General features: G+C 41.2%; 1 protein-coding gene across 2 annotated transcripts in view; it reads left to right on the top strand.

Moving 5' to 3' along the window:
- Positions 1–21055, top strand: part of USP3 (ubiquitin specific peptidase 3) — a 105191-nt gene that overhangs the window by 21457 nt on the left and 62679 nt on the right. For both annotated transcript variants that reach the window (XR_013996176.1, XM_081094434.1), the window contains exons 2-3: positions 13655–13715; positions 18607–18738. Coding sequence is in view for 1 of the 2 variants with exons in the window: in XM_081094434.1 (XP_080950560.1) it covers positions 13655–13715; positions 18607–18738 (193 nt within the window). In the remaining variant the exon portion in view is untranslated. The remainder of the gene's footprint in view (positions 1–13654; positions 13716–18606; positions 18739–21055) is intronic.

The raw sequence follows: 21055 nt of genomic DNA, 5'->3' as shown, positions 1-21055 counted from the left end.
TGGCCTTGAGTCCAAACCTCTACTTCCAACCATTTTGAATTTGGTGCTCATGCTTGGTCTCTTCCTCCTGCCTTATTTAGACCTCTGCTTAGCTTCCCAAGCTCGGCTTTGGATCATCCTTTGGCCCTGGGCACCTTCGGTTGCTTTGTAAGAGAAAATCTCCTGTTTCCCCATTCCTGGGAATTCCTGGGAACCCAGTGCCCAGCGGGGGGCGGATAGGGGGGTGCAACAGACAGTGATTTTGGCTGTACTCAGGCAGCTTTGGCACTTTTGGCAGTTACTTAGTATAGCTGGATTTCTTCTTTTCTAGACTACATTTTGGGCCAGTTTCTCTCTCTCTCTCTCTCTCTCTCTCTCTCTCTCTCTCTCTCTCTCTCTCTCCCCCTCCCTCCCTCCCTCCTTCCCTCCCTCTCTCTACTTGAGGATATGTGTTTTTTTAATCGATTTTAGAGAGAGATGAAGGGAGACAGAGAAACATCAATTGATCGGTTGCCTCATGCCCGTGCTCCCACTGGGGACTGAACCTGCAACTTGGGTATATGTGCCCTATCCTCCAATTTCGAGAAGAATAACACTTTTACTATTGATACTACTTTTATGTGGTGTGTGTGTGTGTTGAATAACAGTTGCAAAAATTTTGTTTTCATTGATCAAATTTTTACAAACCCATTGAGTTGTAATCTTGGATTTTGATTTAGCTTATCACTCGTGCTTAATTTAGAATAGGTTCCTTTCATTAGGATACCCTGAATACCAGTATCTTTAAATTTAAGGCATTTAAAATTTATTTTTATTATAAAAGAAGTAATTTTTTTTCTGAAAAAATTCAAACAGTATAGTTGAAAGGTGGTCCGTGTGCTTGTAATCCTCCATCTCATTCCTTTTACTTAATTGTTCATAGTTACTATATACCTCTCAGATTTTTAAAAAGTTTACATAAAGATATGTAATATACACTGAGTGGCCAGATTATTATGACCACCTGACGTTTGCAGGCAAATTAGCTATAATTTCGCGCTGAAGTTGCTAGAGGGCCAGACCATTATAAATAGGGAAGCAGGTTGTTTACCACGACAGAAGTGATTTTTTTCTGAAGATATGGGTAAACAACGCGATTTAACAGCCCTTGAAGGTTCCCATATTCACTTTGAAAGTTCCCATATTCACCTCTGAACAACAGTGTCAATCATTCCAGTGAGTTGTTTGGTGGGGGTGAGTGGTTAATGCTGTATCACTGATATCCCTCCTTCTACAGGTGGTATTCTGGTTATCTATTGCTACATAACAAGCTATCCTACATTTTAGGATAAAATGTTAAATCGCTGTTGTTTAAAGGCTGTTAAAGCGCATTGTTTCCCATATCTTCAGAAAAAAATCATTTATGTCGTGGTAAACAACCTGCTTCCCTATTTATAATGGTCTGGCCCTCTAGCAACTTCAGCGCGAAATTATAGCTAATTTGCCTGCAAACGTCAGGTGGTCATAATAATCTGGCCACTCAGTGTTTCTCTATATACAGAAACATAGAGAATGGGGTCTTTTTAAAACTAAAATGATTGCACACACTGAGTTTGAGTTCCAATTCTGTCACTAACTTAGCAAGTTACATAACTTCTCTTTGCCTTGTAAACATGCCAAATAACAATATGCATTGCACTGGATTGTAAGGGATTAAATGAAGTAATAGTCATAAAGTGAATGCAATAGTACTTAGCACATAGTATGTATGAATTTACTTAGTAAGAAATGCATATTATGGGTGTTTTCTTATGGATTGCTGATATTTTTAGAGTGTTGAACTTTAACAATTCTGCATGCGTTGGTGGGGATGTTCTGAGCTTTACTGTTGTAGCAGCATGTTTGCCTATGATGGTTTTGAACAGTGATTCCACACACTTCCCACCCCGCATTTGCAGTGAGTTGCTGTTACTGATGGGCAATGTGGTGGAATGTGTTTGCTTCTCGGGGGTGGTGGGAGGCAGGAGGCAGGAAAAAAAAGCTGTTAGTTTGGAAAATTATACTACATTAGCAATTAATTTTTTTTGTTAAGCCTTTAAAGAAAAGTAGGTGAAAAGTAGAATTGAAAAAATTTTATCTATAGGAGAAGATAACATGATTGCTTCATCTATTTTTTGCCTTACGCTCTTTGAATAATTTTATGATTAGAAGCGACATGCTCATCACCCAACTACAGTGAAGAAATAGACCCAGAGAGTAATGATGTTCTCAGTTCTATAGCTAGTAATGGAAGAGCCAGGACTAAAATCCAGGTCATCAGATCCTCACCTTTTGCATTCTTGATAAAGGGCCTCTCTCCCAGTTGCAGCAACTGTTCAATAATGGATGCACTATAAATGGCTTGCCTGTTAGTGCTGTGTGCTTGAACTGTTTTCTGTGTAGAGACAGTGACTAAGTTGTATCATAAACCTTAAGTGCATCATATTTTATAAATATTTTTTTAGAATTCTAGGAGAATCCTTGATAGGCCTTGAATATCAAATGTAGTCTATATTACTAAGTTCTATGTAGTGAATACGAAGGATTTTGAAGATTATTGGTTATGTGGAAAGAATATTATATTTGGTGTCCATGCCATTTTGTCTTATGAACTCTTTGTCTCCTGAACACAACCTGAAAATACCCCTGTATAAATAGGTTCCTTTAACACGTTAAGCACCCAGTCAGTCACTGGTGACTGACACTATACTTTCTGTCTGGAAGACAAAACAGGCTGGGCACTTAATGTGTTAAGCGCCAAACTCCCTAGTTTTCTGCCCTTCTTTCTCTCTTGATAAAGGAGCACACTATAATTCCCTTTCCCAGAACTAGTAGGGCGGAAAACCACTTTGGTTTCTAGATCACTTGGATGCCTCCCCTCTGCCTCTGTGCCCCTGGTTCCTGAGGATTAATATTTTGGGGGGCTTTAGGAAGAAGACCTGAGAGTGAGCAGGTTTTAGAGGCCTGTGCTCCTCCACCCCTCTGCCCCACTTTGCATGTGTTAACAGCTTCTACCTTCTGGAGAATGGCCTTAGGAGAGGATCAAGATTCTCCACTTCCTCCAAAGAGGCCTGCTGACACACCTTGCAGATCTTGTGGCTGGGGTGAGAGGTGGGCCAGAGGAAGGTTCTGCAGCCATACCTGAAGGAGAATAATAGTGGAGGGAGCCTCGGTAGTGCCAACCTTCAGGCTGAGATGTCCAGAGACTGAGAGAAGAGACACTGAACTTGGGTTTGGAAGAATTGAAGCCAATGAGAGATTGCTGGAGGAGAGAGTAACTTTAAAGAAATTTTATAATCTCAGTGAAAGAAGACAATTCTCTGTTTATGAGGTCCAATGACCCTGCTGTGGCCAAGTGGAACAGTGTGAGAAATACACTGCAAATTCAAATGACCTTGAAATGTAATTAGGTGTAATAAGAGTATATAAATTCTCAAACTTATCTTTTGAACTTCTACAACTTTCCATCCAGATTACTCTCTTTCTCTCAAATACTAGCACTTACAAATTTTAAAATAAACCTTCAGTTTAATATTTTTATGTCATACTGAATACATAGTAAATTTAGAGCGTAAACTATTTTAGGGATTATGATTTTATTCTATCATATATTTATAAAAATTCAGTTATGTTATGGTTCATTTAGAGTTTTACAGAAGAGCCTGGGCACCTCTAATACTGTTCCCATGGGAAACAGGTTCATCCTACAGATAAACTTTTGAACTCATCTGTCTATAAATTGAGACTGCCTTTTTAAATTATTTCCCCTTAAGGTGATTAAAATAAATGACTTTAAGATTATATGTATCTTTTATTCATGCTATGACCTGTTCTATTCATAATTATTGAGAATTAGGTTAATTTAAAGCCAGTATTTTTCATTCTATTTTATAATTGTCTTTAGTACATTATATAGACAGAGAGATGAGGTGTGTATAGACAGAGAGAATATTCCCCAAATCAATGCAATATATGGCTTTAGAATGCCTATCGTACCCTATTTTTTATAACTCTTAGCCTTCAAATGTTTTTTCCAGTGTGAAAGTATTAAGCCTTCAGAGGACTATCCTTTAAATAGCCAAGACCACCTCCCTTACTCTCTTATTAAGACTTAATAAGTCTTCACTCTCTTATTATAAATGTTTATGATAGAAGAAATTGGGTATCTTGATTCAGAATATCATTTTTGAGATTTATTAAAAGGTATAGTCACTTGTTTCCAATGTTTTTGAAAGTCAATATTCTCTTTTATTGTCACTCCTCTTTCCTGTCTTAAATACTTACTTATTTATCTACTTATATTTATTTTATTGAGGTGCAATTCATATAACATAACATTAACCCTTTCAAAGTGCACAATTCAGTGACGCTTAGTAAAATCTACAACCACCACTTCTATCTAGTTTCAAGACATTTTCATCACCCTAAAATAAACCTCAGACCTATTAAACAGTTACTCCTCACTCCTTCCTCCCCTCAGCCTTAGGGTACTTTTTTAAAAACTTAAAATTAAGAAATTGAAATATTAATAAAATTTTCTGCTGAAACTGGTTTGGCTCAGTGGATAGAGCGTCGGCCTGCGGACTGAAAGGTCCCCAGTTCGATTCCGGTCAAGGGCATGTACCTGGGTTGCGGGCACATCCCCAGTGGGGGATGTGCATGAGGCGACTGGTCGATGTTTCTCTCTCATCGATGTTTCTGACTCTCTACCTCTCTCTCTTCCTCTCTGTAAAAAATCAATAAAATATATTTTAAAAAAAACAACTTTCTGAGATAATCTAGACTAGATTTAGAATACATTGTTCTAAATTCAAAAACATGAAGAAATGCATTCAGCCCCACCAGTGTGGCTCAGTGGTTGAGTGTTGACCTATGAGCCAGGAGGTCAGAGTTCAATTTCTGGTCAGGGCATATGCCCTGGTTGCAGGCTCACTCCCCAGTAGCAGGTGGGCAGGAGGCTGCCAATCAATGACTCTCATCATTGATGTTTCTCTCTCTGCCTCACACTTCCTTTCTGAAATCAATAAAAATATATTTTTTAGAAGAAATGCATTCAATATACCGATAGTGAAACAATCTATCCTATCTAATAAAAGAGAAACATGGTAATTAGCCATACCTCTGCTACCCTTCCCATTGGCTAATCAGGGCGATATGCAAATTAACTGCCAGCCAAGATGGCGGTCGGCAGCCAGGCAGCTTGAAGTGAACATGAGGCTTGCTTGCTTCAGTGACGGAGGACTCCAACGTTCCCCGCCTGCCGCTGCCAGCCTCTGAGCTTACAGTTTGAAACATTGTTACAAATATAGAAGCTAAACAAAACCCCAGAAACCTGCTTTCAGCCAGCCGGGATCTCAGAGCTGGAGTTGAAATAGTGTTTCAATTATAGAACCCAAACAAACCAGATACCTGCTTTCAGCAGCCAAGGCCTAAGAGCTGGAGCCAAGCCTCAGAGCTAAAGCTGGCCCAGAAAAAAAAAAAAAAAAAAAGAGCAGTTGGGAGCTTCAGTCCCAGCCTGAAAACAGCCCTCAGCCCCTCACCCAGACTGGCCAGGCACCCCAGTGGGGACCCCCACCCTGAAGAGTGTGTGACCAGCTGCAAACAGCCATCATCCCCTCATCCAGGCAGGCCAGGAACCCCAGTGGGGACCCCCACCAGGGCAAACCAGCCGACCCCCACCCGTGCACCAGGCCTCTATCCTATATAGTAAAAGGGTAATATGCCTCCCAGCACTGGGATCAGCAGAGCCACGAGGCCTCCCAGCACCGGGATCAGCATGACAGGGGGCAGAGCCCATACCCCCTGATCGCCCTGCGGCTCTGTGTGTGACAGGGGGCGGAACCACAACCTCCCTATCCACCCTGCTCTGTTCGTGACAGGGGAAGGCGCCCCAACACCCTGATCAGCCCTGCTCTGTACCTGATAGGGGGGAGCTCCCCAACCCCCTGATCGCCCTGCGGCTTTGTCTGTGACAGGGTGCGGCTCCACAACCCCCTGATTGGCCCTGCTCTGTGAGTGATAGAGGGCGGCGCCCCAACCCCTCCGCCCCCACGGGCCCTGCTCTGTGTGTGACGGGCTAGAGCCATAACCTCCCCATCAGCCCTGCCCTGAGTGTGACAGGGTGCGGCGCCCCAATCCCCTGATCCGCCCTGCTCTGTGTGTGACAGGGGGCGGTGCCCCAACTCCCCTATCGGCCCTGCTCTGTGAGTGACAGGGGGCAATGCCCCAACCCCCTGATCGGCCCTGCCCTGTGCATGACACGGGGGAGCTCCCCAACCCCCTGATGGGCCCTGCTCTGTGCGAGATAGGGTACGGAGCCCCAACCCCCCGATGGGCCCTGCTCTGTGAGTGACAGGGGGCAGCGCCCCAACCCCCTGATTGGCCCTTCTCTGTGCATGACAGGGGGCAGCGCCCCAACCCTCTGATTGGCCCTGCTCTGTGCGTGACGGGGTGGCGCCACAACCTTCCCATCGACCCTGCCTTGAGTGTGATGGGGCGGTGCCCCAACCCCCCAATCGGCCCTACCCTGAGCGTGACTGGGGGTGGCATCGCAACCTCCCGATCCGCCCTGCTCTGCACGACAGGGGGCGGCGCCCCAACTCCCCAATCGGCCCTACTCTGAGCCCGACCAGGGGCTGCACCTAGGGATTAGGCCTGCCCTCTGCCACCCGGGAGCAGGCCTAAGCCAGCAGGTCGTTATCTCCCGAGGGGTCCCAGACTGCGAGAGGGCACAGGCTGGGCTGACCCCCCCTCACCCCCGAGTGCACAAATTTTTGTGCACCGGGCCTCTACTATATATATAAAAGGCGAATATACTAAGTGTCTGTCTGACTGGTAGCTATGATGTGCACTGACCACCAGAGGACAGACGCTCAATGCAGGAGCTGCCATGACACACACTGGCCATTTATACAGAAACAGCAACGCGGACCTGGCGCCCACAAAGCAACACTCGGCTTCCTGCAAGTGGGACACAGGCACCGCCACCACTCTGGAGTGATAGCCCACCAAATCACAGCTGACTCTGCCGAGACCCATGGTGCAAAATGCGGCCAATAGCCCAGCCCAGCCCAGAAACATTGGTAGTGGGCACTGGGTAATGATGTCACGTAGCAACACCCAGCTTCCTTTCCCTAGTGACAGGCCATTTAACAATAAATGGCAAGGCAGACCTGGTGCCCACAAAGCAACACTCAGCTTCCCCCAAGTGGGACACAGGCCCCACCACCACCCCAGAGCAACAACCCACAAAATCGTAGCCAATGTTGCCAAGACCCCATAGCACAAAATGCGGCCCACAACCCAGCCTAGCCCAGAAATGGTCACTGAGGGCGCTGGGTAATGACATCACATAGCAATACCCAGCTTCCTCTCCCTAGCAGTTAGCCTCCTTGGAGTTTCTTCAGCCCAGGAACATGAATTGCTTTATACCCAGGTGCAAACATTTTACACTTTAACCAAATGTCTGTGAAGCGTTTTCCTGTGCTTCATCTCATTTGATCCTCACAGAAGTCCTGGAGTAGGTAGATAGAAGACTTGGTCGAATCCTATTTTCTTTTCATTAGTCAGAAAATGGAGATTTGGAAAGCTTAGAAACTTGATCCGACTGAAAAGAAGAACTGTTGGACCTTGAAAATGACTTCAGGTTTTCTCACTGCTCAGAATATAATCAAACACTGCTGCAGTTAAATATTTTACCCTTTGTTCTCCCTGCATGATCTACAATAATAATCTGCTTTGTGTTGATATTTACTGCTGTGTTGCTGACAATTACCTGAAAGAGAAGTTGGGGTGCTTCACTGGGCTGGAAAAAGTTTAGCTAAATCAGAAAGCAATTCTAATTAAGCAAGTTTATTCTATATTTATAAAAGACTAAGTTGACTCTTGCATGCACGATACATATAAAGCTCTCGCTGGCGCCAATTGCACACCTTTCAATCTGCCATTGTAGATCGTGAATTTGGTTGACACTTCTATTATAGAGAGAGGGCGAATAGAGATATTAAAATATTTCTTCTAATTAATTTTCTTATAATGTGCACAAATTTGTGCACCGGGCCACCAGTCTATATACATAAAAGGCTAAGCCACTGGCCAACCGGCTGGTAGGTATGACATGCACTCACCACCAGGGGACAGATGCTCAACGCAGGAGCTGCTGAGCTCCGGTGACTTGGCAGTGGTGCTTTTTGGGTGATGTGCCCCGGGACCAGAAAGGAAAGAGCCCAATTCCTCGTGGGGCCCCGCGATTCCCCTTCGACCTTGGGTTATGTTGTTAGGGCACTGTCAGCCCGAATCTGGTTTACTGCTAAGCTGCAGTGACTTGGCAGCGGTGGTTTTCAGGTGACGCACCCCAGAACCAGAGAGGAGGGAGCCCAATTCCTCGCGGGGCCGCACGATTCCACCTTGGGTCATGGGTTATGTTGTTGCTGGGGCACTATCGGCCCCGAATCTGGTTTACTGCACACTTGCATTTGCATTCCACATCCTGTATGACAGCAACTTTGCAGAGTGCTCTCTCACACTCTGGGACCCCTTGGGGGATGTCGGAGAGCTGGTTTTGGCCAATCCCGAGGGCCAGGCTGAGGGACCCCACCTGCCAGAGGGACCCTGCTCACTCCGCAGATGCCCTTTGAGCCATGGCACCGCCCCAGGTGTGGCTGGCCGGGGAGGGACTGCTGTAGGTTGGCTCCAGGCATGTCTGGCTCGTCTTGCCCAGTCCTGCCCTGCCAGCAACCTTCTAATTAATTTCCTTTCAATGTACACGAATCCGTGCACTGGGCCAAATTTTATGTATTGTGTGTATATTTACAACTATAAGGGGGGAAAAGGAGCACTCGGTAGGAAACGCATCAAAGTAATAGTGATTTAGCTGTAGATTTCTTTCCCTTCATTTAAAATAATAAAAAAATATTTCATAATTAAAAAGAACTCTAGGTAGTTAAAAAATTGGGCCCAGCCCTAACTGGTTTGGCTCAGTGGATAGAGCGTCAGCCTGTGGACTGAAGGGTCCCAGGTTTGATTCCAGTCAAGGGATGTGCCTTGGTTGCGGGCACATCCCCAGTGGGGGGTGTGCAGGAGGCAGCTGATCGATGTTTCTCTCTCATCGATGTTTCCCTCTCCCTTCCTCTTTGTAAAAAATCAATAAAATATATTTTAAAAAAATTGGGCCCATAGTTAGTATTATAACAATTATCTGAGAATAATATTAAACTTCAACAGTTATTTTTTCCCAGATTGAGTTACAGGGTTTCTTACTATTAACTAAGAGAAAAAAAAAAGAGATTTGCTGTAGGAACAAAACTCTAATATTTGTAGTTTTTCAATTCTGCAAATTATATCCCAAACCATGAATATGTAAGCTATTTTCTAATTTATTTTTCTTTCACTTTATTATTTTAAATATATTTTTATTGATTTCAGAAAGGAAGGAAGAGAGATTCAGACATCAGTGATGAGAGAGAATCATTGATTGGCTGCCTCCTGCACACCCCCTACTGGGGATTGAACCTGCAACCCAGGCATGTGCGCTTGACTGGAATTGAACCTGAAACTCTTCAGTCCACAGGCTGACGCTTTATCCTCTGAGCCAAACCAGATAGGGTTATTTTCCTTTTTAAAAATATACTTTTTAGGACTTTCTTTTCAAACTATAAATACATCATCTTCTTGTTGATATAAATCCAGTACCACAGGAGTGTACAAATAAAAAGCCAACAGTCTCCCTCCACAAACAGTTTTCTCATGTACCTGCCTGAAATAATTGTTAGCAGTTTGGCAGGTATCCTTCTTAGCCTTTCTGTCATGTAGCTTACAAAAACATAACAAAATTGGACCCAACTGAGTAAAAAACTCAGATACCTTTAGGATGGCCCTGGCAATTAATGTAAATGTGTCAGTTACCCTAAAGAAAGGTAAGGCCTTTGGCTAACTGGAAAGGGGTTTTACATTCAAAGCGTTCATTTTCAAGAATAGTTAGAGCTCTGGGCCATGTGTGACTCAGTTGGTTGAGGGTCATCCAGTGCACCAGGAGGTTGCTGGTTTGATTCCCAATCAAGAGCACATGCCAGGGTTGTGGCTTGATCCCTCTTGGGGTGCATGCAGGAGACAGCCATTGATGTTGTGCTCTCATGTAGATGTTTCTCTCTCCCTCTTGTTTTCCTCTCTCTCTAAATATCAATATAAAACTATTAAAAATAGAGCCCTGTTGGTCAGAATATCACTGTGCTCTTTTATTCTTCCTTGTCCACTCCATTCCTCCCAGACAAATATAGAATGACCATATGTCATAGATTTATTTAACTCAGTATTAGGGAAACAGCAGGATGGTAAAGCTGATTCCAAAAGCATTTGAGGAATTGAGTGTATGTTGACACTAAAGAAAGAACATTTAAATAGTTAACTAGGTACAAAATTGGTTCATGTCCTACAGGGAAGTAAAACCTTTGGATCCTGTTGGACAAATTATCTCTACTGAATAAAAATCTACAGCCCTAACTGGTTTGGCTCAGTGGATAGAGCGTCGGCCTGCGGACTGAAGGGTCCCAGGTTCGATTCCGGTCAAGGGCCTGTACCTTGGTTGCAGGCACATTCCCAATAGGGGGTGTGCAGGAGGCAGCTGATCGATGTTTCTCTCTCATTGATGTTTCTAACTCTGTATCCCTCTCCCGTCCTCTCTAAAAAATCAATAAAATATATTTTTTAAAAAATCTACAAATTTACCTTAACTTAGTAGAATTTGGTTCCTAATCTATAGTAAACAACAGGTCAAGCAATCTAATCTAATAAAAGACAAATAGGGTAATTAACCGTATCTCCGACACGCTTCCCATTGGCTAATTAGGGTGATATGCAAATGAACTGCCAACCAAGATGGCGGCCGGCAGCCAGGCAGCTGAAGCGAACAGGAGGCGTGGTTGCCCTGGCGATGGAGGAAGCCAAGATTTCCCGCCTGCCGCTGCGGGGCTCTGAGCTGCACTCTAAGAAACAATGTTGCAATTATAGAAGCTAACAAACCCCAGATACCTGCTTTCAGCCAGCTGGCCTCGGAGCTGGAGCTGCAACAGTGTTTCAATTATAGAAGGTAAATAAATCCCAGATACCTGCTTTCAGCAGCCGAGGCCTCAAGCTGGAGCCGGCCTCAGAGCCAAAGCCAGCCCTCAGCTCCAGTGACAGCCATAGAAGGTAAATAAATCCCAGAATGCAAAAGAAAAAAAGGAGAGGTTGGGAGCTTCAGTCGCCTGCCAGCCTGAAAACGGCCCTCAGCCCCTCACCCAGACTGGACAGGCACCCCAGTGGGGACCCCCACCCTGAAGGGGGTGTGACCAGCTGCAAACAACCATCATCCCCTCATCCAGGCTGGCCAGGCACCCAAGAGGGACCCCCACCCTTATCCGGGACATCCTTCAGGGCAAACCAGCCGACCCCCACCCGTGCACCAGGCCTCTATCCTATAATAAAAGGGTAATATGCAAACTGATCATAACAGCAGAAAGATTGGGAATGACTGGTCACTATGACGCACACTGACCACCAAGGGGCAGACGCTCAATGCAGGAGCTGCCCTCTGGTGGTCAGGGCGCTTTCACATGGGAGGAGCTCTGCTCAGCCACAAGCCAGGCTGATGGCTGCCAGTACAGCGGTGGTGGTGGGAGCCTCTCCTGCCTCCTCAGCAGCACTAAGGATGTCCGACTGCAGTTTAGGCCTGCTCCCCACTGGCAAGTGGACATTCCCCCGAGGGCTGCCAAAGGGATGTCTGATTGCCATCTTAGGCCCAATCCCCTGGGGAGCAGGCCTAAGCCAGCAAGTGGTCATCTCCTGAGGGGTCCCAGACTGCGAGTGGGCACAGGCTGGGCTGAGGGACCCCCCCGAGTGCATAAATTTTTGTGCACTGGGCCTCTAGTCTATAATAATAAAAGCATAATATGCTAATTAGACTGGATGGCTGAACGACCTTCCGGACGACTTTCCCGATGAAGCCGGGGCTGCACAAGGCCAAGCCCCTTGCATGAATTTCATGCATTGGACTCCTAGTGGCACTATAATAAAATGTCTTTTGGAGGACCTATTAAAAATGTTTCATTATACATTTGAAGGGTTTACAGTTCTTGATTCACCTTATTCTCCATTTTGGGTAATTTTTCTTCTCTTTCTTTCTTTTTTTTTTTTTTTTTTTTTTTTTGTTAATCCTCACCTAAGGATATTTTTTACATTGATTCTTAGAGAGAGTGGAAAGGAGGGGGAGAGACAGAGAGAGAAATATCGATGTGAGAGAGACACATTGATTGGTTACAGGATTGAGCCTGCATCCAAGGTACTTGTCCTTGACCAGAATCAAACCAGGGACCCTTCAGTCCTCTGGCCGATGCTCTATCCACTGAGTCAAACCAGTTAGGTCTGGTTAATTTTTCTTAACAGTGAGAAAGGCCTGTTGTAATGTATGATAAGGCAAGAGCAGTAAGGCAGGGACCAGGTTTTGGAAGAGCTTGGTATTTTAAACTAAGAAATTTAAACTTTCAACAAATGTTTATTATTATTATTTTTAATTCTTTATTGTTGAAAGTATTAATATGTCTCCTTTTTCTTCCATTGACCTCTCCTAGCCCGCTCCCACCTCCCAGCACAGGCCCTGACCCCCCTATTGTCTGTGTCCATTGGTTATGCTTATATGCATGCATACAAGTCTTTTGGTTGATCAACAAATGTTTATTGAACACATATTATATGCCAGACTATGGATTTACTATAATCCTGAGTGTGTGGTTGTGCTGTGCTGCCCCTCCCATGCTCCTAGGAGGCTAACTAGTGGTTCTCAAGGGGTTGTATTATTAAGCAGTTATCTGGGAAGCTGCTTTTCTCAAAATACATGTTCCTTCTGCCCCAGTAGAACATATATGTTTTGAAAAATCTTCCCAGGTGATTTTTATATTCCTTCCCTTTTGAAAATCATTGTTATGTTGGTTGGGCTTTTTGAAAAAAAATTGAATAAACAGCAAGCAAAATTGTAATTAATATTTTTAAAATATTCATAACCCTGTTAGCTTTCCTCCATAATACTTAAACTAAAATAATTAATGTTCTGATTACACTCTCAGCAAGAATTAAATGCAGTTGTCATATTTAGAGTTATATTTTATGTAACAGACATTGATTTGGGAAGAATTGGGTTTAGTGTTCTTAATTGTATCCTTAGGTATACCTTTGGTAAATAAACTGAAAGTTGTCATTTATAATAGTATAGTATGTGATCTACATGGCAAAGACATGTGATTAAATATTAGACTTAAAAATGCTTTTAGTGAAAGATAAATTTAAAATTTTAAAAATGCTATGAGAAAATAGACTATCAATTTTGTCAGACTGGTAAAAGGAATAAGTAATGGAAAAAAGTAAATATGCATTTAAGTAGTAATTAAACTATTTGAGTCAACAATTAAATGAGCAGCTGCTGAGTATGTGCATTTACGTTCTTCTCAGTAGAACTAATTAGGCTGTCTCTTTGTGTCAGTGCTCTCCCAGGGCAGGGATCTATGAGCTCAGTACGCCTACGCTGCCGTTGAATTCACAACTGAATCATAGGATATGACATTACAGATTAGGGGAAAAATTGAGAATTAACATGTACAAGTGGTATATTGTGTATTTTTCTTTTTATTAGTGTGCCGATCCAACAAAAGCCCCTGGGTCTGTTTGACTTGTTCAAGTGTCCATTGTGGAAGGTAGGTGACATTCTTATTACTTTGCTTCCCTACTTGCATTTTTCAGTTTGCTTTTAAGCTTTATGTTAACGGTTTATTGATTTGGATTTATTTAGCACCATTGCATAATCATAATGTGTAATTCTCTGTAGAGTTTATCTGTCCCCATAGAATCTGTTGGGTTTTTTTCCCCCCAGTGGTACAACTAAGGAAAATCTAGGGGGGGGGAAACCCTTTATATTGATACTCAGAATTCATTTGATGATCAAGATAACCTAAACCTAGTAATATTTGATTGAAAAGATGATATGTGGGAACTTTCACATCTTCTATGTATGTATAAAAGCCTAATATGCAAATTGTCCCCACTGGAGTTCAACCAGGAGACCGATCGCTTGCTATGGCATACACTGACCACCAGGGGGCAGCGCAGAAGGAAGGAAGGCCCTGGCCAGCAGTTGGCCGCTGGGAAAGGTAGGCCCCAGCCAGCAGCTGGCCACCAGGGAAGGGGGACCCCGGCTGGCAGCCAACAGCAGGGGAAAGTGGACCCCAGCTGGCAGCCAGGGAAGGAAGGCCCCAGCTGGCAGCTGAAAGGACCCGATCCACCCTGATCGCTGGCCAGGCCTAGGGACCCTACCCGTGCACTAATTTCGTGCATCGGGCCTCTAGTATTTAAATAAAAGTTTACCTCATGGTTGTTTTTTAAACCTTTTATTAGGGTGAATTTAAACATACACAAAAGGAGAGAGATAGTATAATTGAACCCCATATTTTCATCACCCAGCTTCAACAATCATCAGCACATGGCCCAGTTTGTTTCACCTATTACCTACCCCATCTCCACCTAATTTCCTGACTTTTGATTCAAATCCCAGGTATTACATTATTCTTCTGAAGAAAAAAAAGAAAGAAAAAGCAACACTAAAATATTTATAGCTAAAGGAATTCCCTTGAAAATGTTCTCACTGTGGAGTTCATAGTTAATTTCTAAGATGTATCAAATGTTTCATTGTTCCATTAAGATACTTTTGTTTTCCAGGGACCTAATTCCACACCCCCACCCATCCCGGTTGAAGCCTGAGCATTTCCTCCCAGTTCTTGGTTTTAAAATGATGTTACTAAAATACTTTAGTAACTCTTTTCTTTTGACACAAACTCAAATATCAACCTTTGTGTTCCTTTAGTCTGGCAGTGGCACATTTATATCTATTGTTCTTGTAGTTTAAAAAATCCACTTTGAATTTGCTTCAGAGTTAAAAGCTTAGCATCAGGAGATGGGAAATTATACTAAGTCACACAGGCTGAAATCTATATCGTATTTATTAGGACTGTTTCCCCATTGTTATTTTAAAACCCTCATTGCATGAAGAGAGCATCTTTGTTCAGTTAACTTGATTTTTTACATTTTGAACCCTGAAATTTAGTATTTTTTTTTCCATGTACACTTAAGAGTACCTTTGGAAAATGTTAACTGCATATCTTAATTTTGGCTGTTGTGGTTTTGAAATCTCTAGGATTTGGGGAGCCTGAAAATACTTTGTACAGATAACACTTTTTTAAAACAGAAGAAATGTACAAGCACTTAAATTCTGCACTTGAAGAGACAGATTCCTCTCCTAGATTTTGAGAGGTGAGAATTATAATGCAATAAAATTTATATAGTTCTGTTCTCCAGTTGTCTCATAGTGCTCTACAACCTAAATCTTGAAGGTCATATGCCAACAAAAAGACCTGACAAACTAAAAAATTGGAGATATTAATGTTCTTAATAGCAAACAATAAACAATTCTCTAAGCAGGTTTTGAGAAAATAAATTGAAAATTTCCTAGACTATGCAGGTAGTCTGTTTCCATTTGCAAGCAATCTTAAATTTAAATATTTTATATAGTTGCAGAAAAATATGATTAAGTAGATTAAACAGGTGAGAGTAGCCTCCATTTGGATTTTCATTTTACATAGCTGATTGGTTAATTCCCTTTTATTATGTGTTGATTGCCACGGATTCTGATTATAATAATTTTAGACCACTTGTCTGTAGGGAAGTCTTAAATTGAATATTTTTCAACTAGGAAACAAGTTTATCAGCATATTTGAGTTATATATTTATTGGCCTTCATAATACCATCCCATTTAAGTTATCTAAAAAATTTTTGTGCTTGTTGTTAGAAATGTGTGACAAATATTAACATTTTCCTTTTTAGACCAAATTGTCTAGTTAAAATCTAAAACTAGTTGAGGGAAATACTTATTTTTATATTAGCCATTTTTTTATACAAAACTGTTAACATCTGACTGATGTATTTGAGTATTAGCCAAAACATTGCTAATCTTAATATTGGCAGTAATACATTTCTTTCTTTATCACTGACATTTACAGTAATCATTTAAACGTACTATATAATAAAAGCCTAATATGCTAAGTGTCCGGTCAACCGGTCAGCCATTCAACCCATCAAAGTGTAATATGCCAATGATATGCTAAGGCCACTCAACCTCTTGCTATGATGTGCACTGACCACCAGGGGGCAGACGCTCTGACCAGTAGGTTAACTTGCTGCTGGGATCCGGCCAATCAGGACTGAGCGAGATGGGCTGGACATGCCCTGGAGCCCTACTGTGGTCCCTCCCTGGCTGGCCAACCTCCTGAGTCCCTCCCCAGCCCCGATCGTACACTGGTGGGGTCCCTTGCCCTGACCTGTGCCCTCTCGCAATCTGGGGCCCCTTGGGGGATGTCGGAGACCTGGTTTCAGCTCGATCCCACAGGCCAGGCCGAGGAACCTCACTGGTGCACAAATTCGTGCACCGGGCCTCTAGTCTAGTCTATTTGGAGACCACAGTGTGGTGGCCAGATGAACCATATGTACAATGTACAAATAATCAGTTTTCAAAGACTTCAAAGTGATTAAAAATTCACTTTAATCCACTTTTGTGGACAGAGGACTCATGTACTACATACAAATGTTGGTTATGTTTACTTCAATGAAAAAATGGGAAAACAATAATAAAGTAATGCTTTTATTATTATTGTTCAGTATTACCTTTTCTTTGATTTCAAAGGCACTCATAAATATTATTCTTTTCATGGCACAGAATAAATATATATAAACATTAGAAATTGAGCTGGTTAGTTTTTAAGCCTATATTACATCTTGGTGTTTACCTTTTTAATTAAATATTGGGTGTTTCTTAAACTGTGCAATATGTCATCTCAAAGTATGTGCTTAACATTACCACTTTTTAAATAATTATGCTGTTTGGATTCTGAATAAATAGTAGTTAAACATATAAAGGAAAACATGAATAAAATAATTACTAATACTTATTCATGCATGCATTATTTAATTTAATCACTTAACAGTGTATGACAAGCATGTCAAACTCAAAGGCTAACAAGGGCCAAATGAGGTTTAAGTTTATGTGGGCCATAAAAAAACAAAAGCTTCAATTTTCATAGAAACATAGGTTTATTTTGATAGAGACATGCTGAATACAAAGGGCTGAAATAAATGGGTAATTGTTAACATAAAATAATAGGACATTTTAATAAAAAGTAATATTTTTTTGAACATTAACTTACCAGACACTGAATAACTGTACAAATTAACAAGTGTAATGCAAATAAACCTATTTTTCTTGTTCTCCGAAAGCGATGTATTTCCTGTTGCGCACACCAAACAAGTTAGCCAAAGACTAATGACGTGACAATCAGCTGCTAAAATATTTGCTGCTAGTATTAGTGGAGAGAAATGGTGTGCCTGTGCATAAGGCACGTAAGGGAAATGAATGCAACACGATTATAGTAATCAGTCATTAGCGAACATTGTAGTTCGTTATTAATTATGCATAACAGGATATTGTAAAAATTAAGTTACGAAATTTTTATTAAAACATTTCTTACATACCGTTATATTGGCTTGGCCGCAAAAATATTTGTTGTGGGCCATGAGTTTGACATGCTTGGTGTATGAGATCTGAGCACTGTTATCTCCATTTTACAGATGAGAAACATAAGTACAGAGAGGTTACATGACTCACCCAAACTCATATGGACTGCATGTGGACAAAGCCTACTTTTGAACTCAGGCAGTCTAGTTTTTGAGTTTATACTCTTAACCATTATTTTATTTAAAAATTCACTTTAATCCACTTTTGTGGACAGAGGACTCATGTACTACATACAAATGTTGGTTATGTTTACTTCAATGAAAAAATGGGAAAACAACATGATCAAATTTTGAGTTGAGATTAGTAGTGCTTTTGTCACTTCCAGCTTTATGGGATGGAGAGGCTGGGCTTGAAGTTGATCTTTCCTACTTACCACAAGGTAAGTGTTGCTCCTGGTACAATTAAGGTGCCTCATGACAAAAATGTCACCTTAACTCTGAGCATGTTTATTTTGGTACCATTTAACCAACATTTGTTTTGATGGTTCAGAGTTTTCAATTAGGCCTTGCTTTCTACAAATTGGCTGCTTTTTTAGGTACTGGGAGGTTTTGTTTTATAAGGGCCTTCACAGTTGTGGTTAGTTACAGCATTGTACAGTATTTAGGTGAAAGTGGAGATGAATTTGGGTGCATATGAACACTTATTTCAAACTGTTTCATTCTGCTTTCTGTAATACAGTGATTTACTAAATCTGAGTTGGAAAGTGTTACAAAATATTTATGACTATAGTCAACCTTTGATTACCTTGTATATTGCTGTAATTAAAAGTTGGTTGTCATATTTGCAGAAAAAGGAGCATATTTTAAGTATTCAACTTAATAAATAACTAAATGATTGAATGCTCTTATAAGGAGGAATTCTTTCTTATTCTGGTTTGTTTACCATCTAATTTTATCATCATCTCCTACTACTTTAACTTCCAAAGCAATATTTAGATTAAAATAATTTTTCATTTGGTTTTTGTAAGGTATGTGAATGGCCATGCAAAGAAGCATTATGAAGATGCACAAGTACCCTTAACCAACCATAAGAAATCAGAAAAACAAGATAAAGCTCAGCACACAGTGTGTATGGATTGTAGTAGCTACAGTACATACTGGTAAGTATTAATATTTTCCTGGAAATGATAATTCTTTCTATGAGTGTGCAAGTGTTTTTTCATTTCCTCGCTCCCCTTCCTCACCAATCTCTAAGCCAGTTGCTACTGCCAACACCTCCTTTTAGTTCTGTTAGCATTCACTCATGGTCCTGGAGCCATCAGAAAATGCCTAACCTATTCACTTAGCTTTTACTTTGCATTGTTCCTTTCAACTTCTAGCCCCCTCTTCTTTCCTACCTTATGTTCTTGGCTATCCCAGTAATTTTTAGGAAAATGAAAAGTATCTATTTCTTTGTTGTTCATTACAATTCCTTTTTTCCTTATTTTGTTTTTAATTGAAGAATATGATACAAAACCATGTTTCTACGGTGCAAGTTAACATTTTGTTACATAATCCCTAAAAATTTAATTTCTTTGTATGAAAAACTACTGTGACCGTGTCCCCTCTCCCAGAATAGCTCCATTCTCCTTCTCCTCTGCAGATGAATGTCAGAAATTTCATGTTAGCTATTTTTTAAAATATCAAATCCTTTAGGGGAAGATTTTCATATAAATGACAATAAAGTTAAGTGTCTCTTTTTAGAACTACTTAGATCTAGGTTATTTAGATTACAGTGATGTTTAACAATCCATATCCTTAGAAAGTCAGTGTATTTTGCAATTTTAACTTTGGTGTGAAACAAATTTCTTTCCTTGACTAGAAAATTATGATAAACAATTCTTGTTTTAATCAGTTTACTCAATTCAAAAGGTTTTTGACATTGAAGTGGGAAAGGCCAGTTAAAGGATTTCTTTGGAAGGTTTTTGTGTGTGTTTGTTTTTCTTGTATAGCCCTTGACTGTCATATGAAGTGGTACTAGGCAGGGTGGAAATTTAAACTCCAAATATGTTGAATTCACACTTTCTACTGAAGTTGTGTGCTAATCCTTTCTACATCATCTTTAGTTGATAGTTGCATTGTAGAAAGGTGTCCATCAAAAGGAGGAAAAAAAGGTCAGTTGGCTTCCTAAGTCTTAAATTTTGACAGGTTTAACGTTATTAACTTGTGACTGTTGAATCTTAAGGTTCAGTCATTCAGATCACTAATATATCAGTGATCCTTTGTGTGGAAGATGTCCAGCCACGGGAGAAAGAGAAGCTAGAGGTAGATGAAGATTTCAATAAAGATGAAAATCTCCCCAAGCTTTTCACACAAAGGCTAGTGCTCAGTTTATTATTTGGTCTTGTAAAACACTCCTTTCTGCCCTGACCGGTTTGGCTCAGCGGATAGAGCATCGGCCTGCGGACTCAAGGGTCCCAGGTTCGATTCCGGTCAAGGGCACGTACCTTGGTTGCGGGCACGTCCCCAGTGGGGGGTGTGCAGGAGGCAGCTGATCGATGTTTCTCTCTCATCGATGTTTCTGGCTCTCTATCCCTCTCCCCTCCTCTCTGTAAAAAAATCAATAAAATATATTTAAAAAAAACACACAAAAAAAACACTCCTTTCTATGAAAGTTAAGTATTAGCCAAGCTGTTGAAGTGTTTTCTTTATTTTTCCCCCCTTTTTCTCAGAACACTTACATACTAGAATGATGTAGCAACCTAATTGATAGAACCATGCGTTTCTATAGGGTTGTAAGACAGCAGAAAATAAGATCATTCATTGTTGTTGGTCATGTCAACCTACATGTACCAGATGTTAAAACATTCATTCATCTTGATTTTTAGTTAGCAATGTGCATGAACTGCTTATGGAAAAGTTTACAAATACAGTTAAATCTTTGTGTGGTGGGCTTTCTCGCTGTTGGTAAGATTATAAGGAAATAGTAATCTGAGGAAATTTTAAGAATTATCTTAGAATTATCTTAATGGAATGGAATTATAATTATAGGTCTCTTTAAAAATATAGGTTATATACTTTACTGTCTTTATATATTGCATTTTGGAGGAATAACTTTGTTAAATAAATTTGAAATGAATTTGTTTTATATTGGGATAATGTCCTAAAAGTACATGTCGTTTTATGGCTAATTGTAATTAAATGGCAGTTCTTAAACCTTGGGGAATATATACCACACAGAGGCTTCTTGGCCAGTTGCCAGTCTTTTGTGTGAAGTGATACAGAGCTGCATGTGTGCGACACCCAGAGCTTCTGAAATTCAGGAAGGGAGCTGCAGCTGGGCACATTACCGTCTCATTTGTGGGTTTTAAAACAAAATGCCAGGGATTCATCCTGTATCATTATTACAGTGATGGCCTAAAAGAGCTCTGTGATAGCTGTACATCGATGAAGCTGGAGTTTAAATGAACATTTTCCCCACACCTCACTATGATTAGG

Source organism: Myotis nattereri (genome assembly GCF_964212035.1).
Source record: "Myotis nattereri genome assembly, chromosome: 1".
NCBI classification, from domain to species: domain Eukaryota; kingdom Metazoa; phylum Chordata; class Mammalia; order Chiroptera; family Vespertilionidae; genus Myotis; species Myotis nattereri.
Note: the sequence above shows the minus strand (reverse complement) of the source record. Positions and strands in the feature narration are given on the sequence as shown.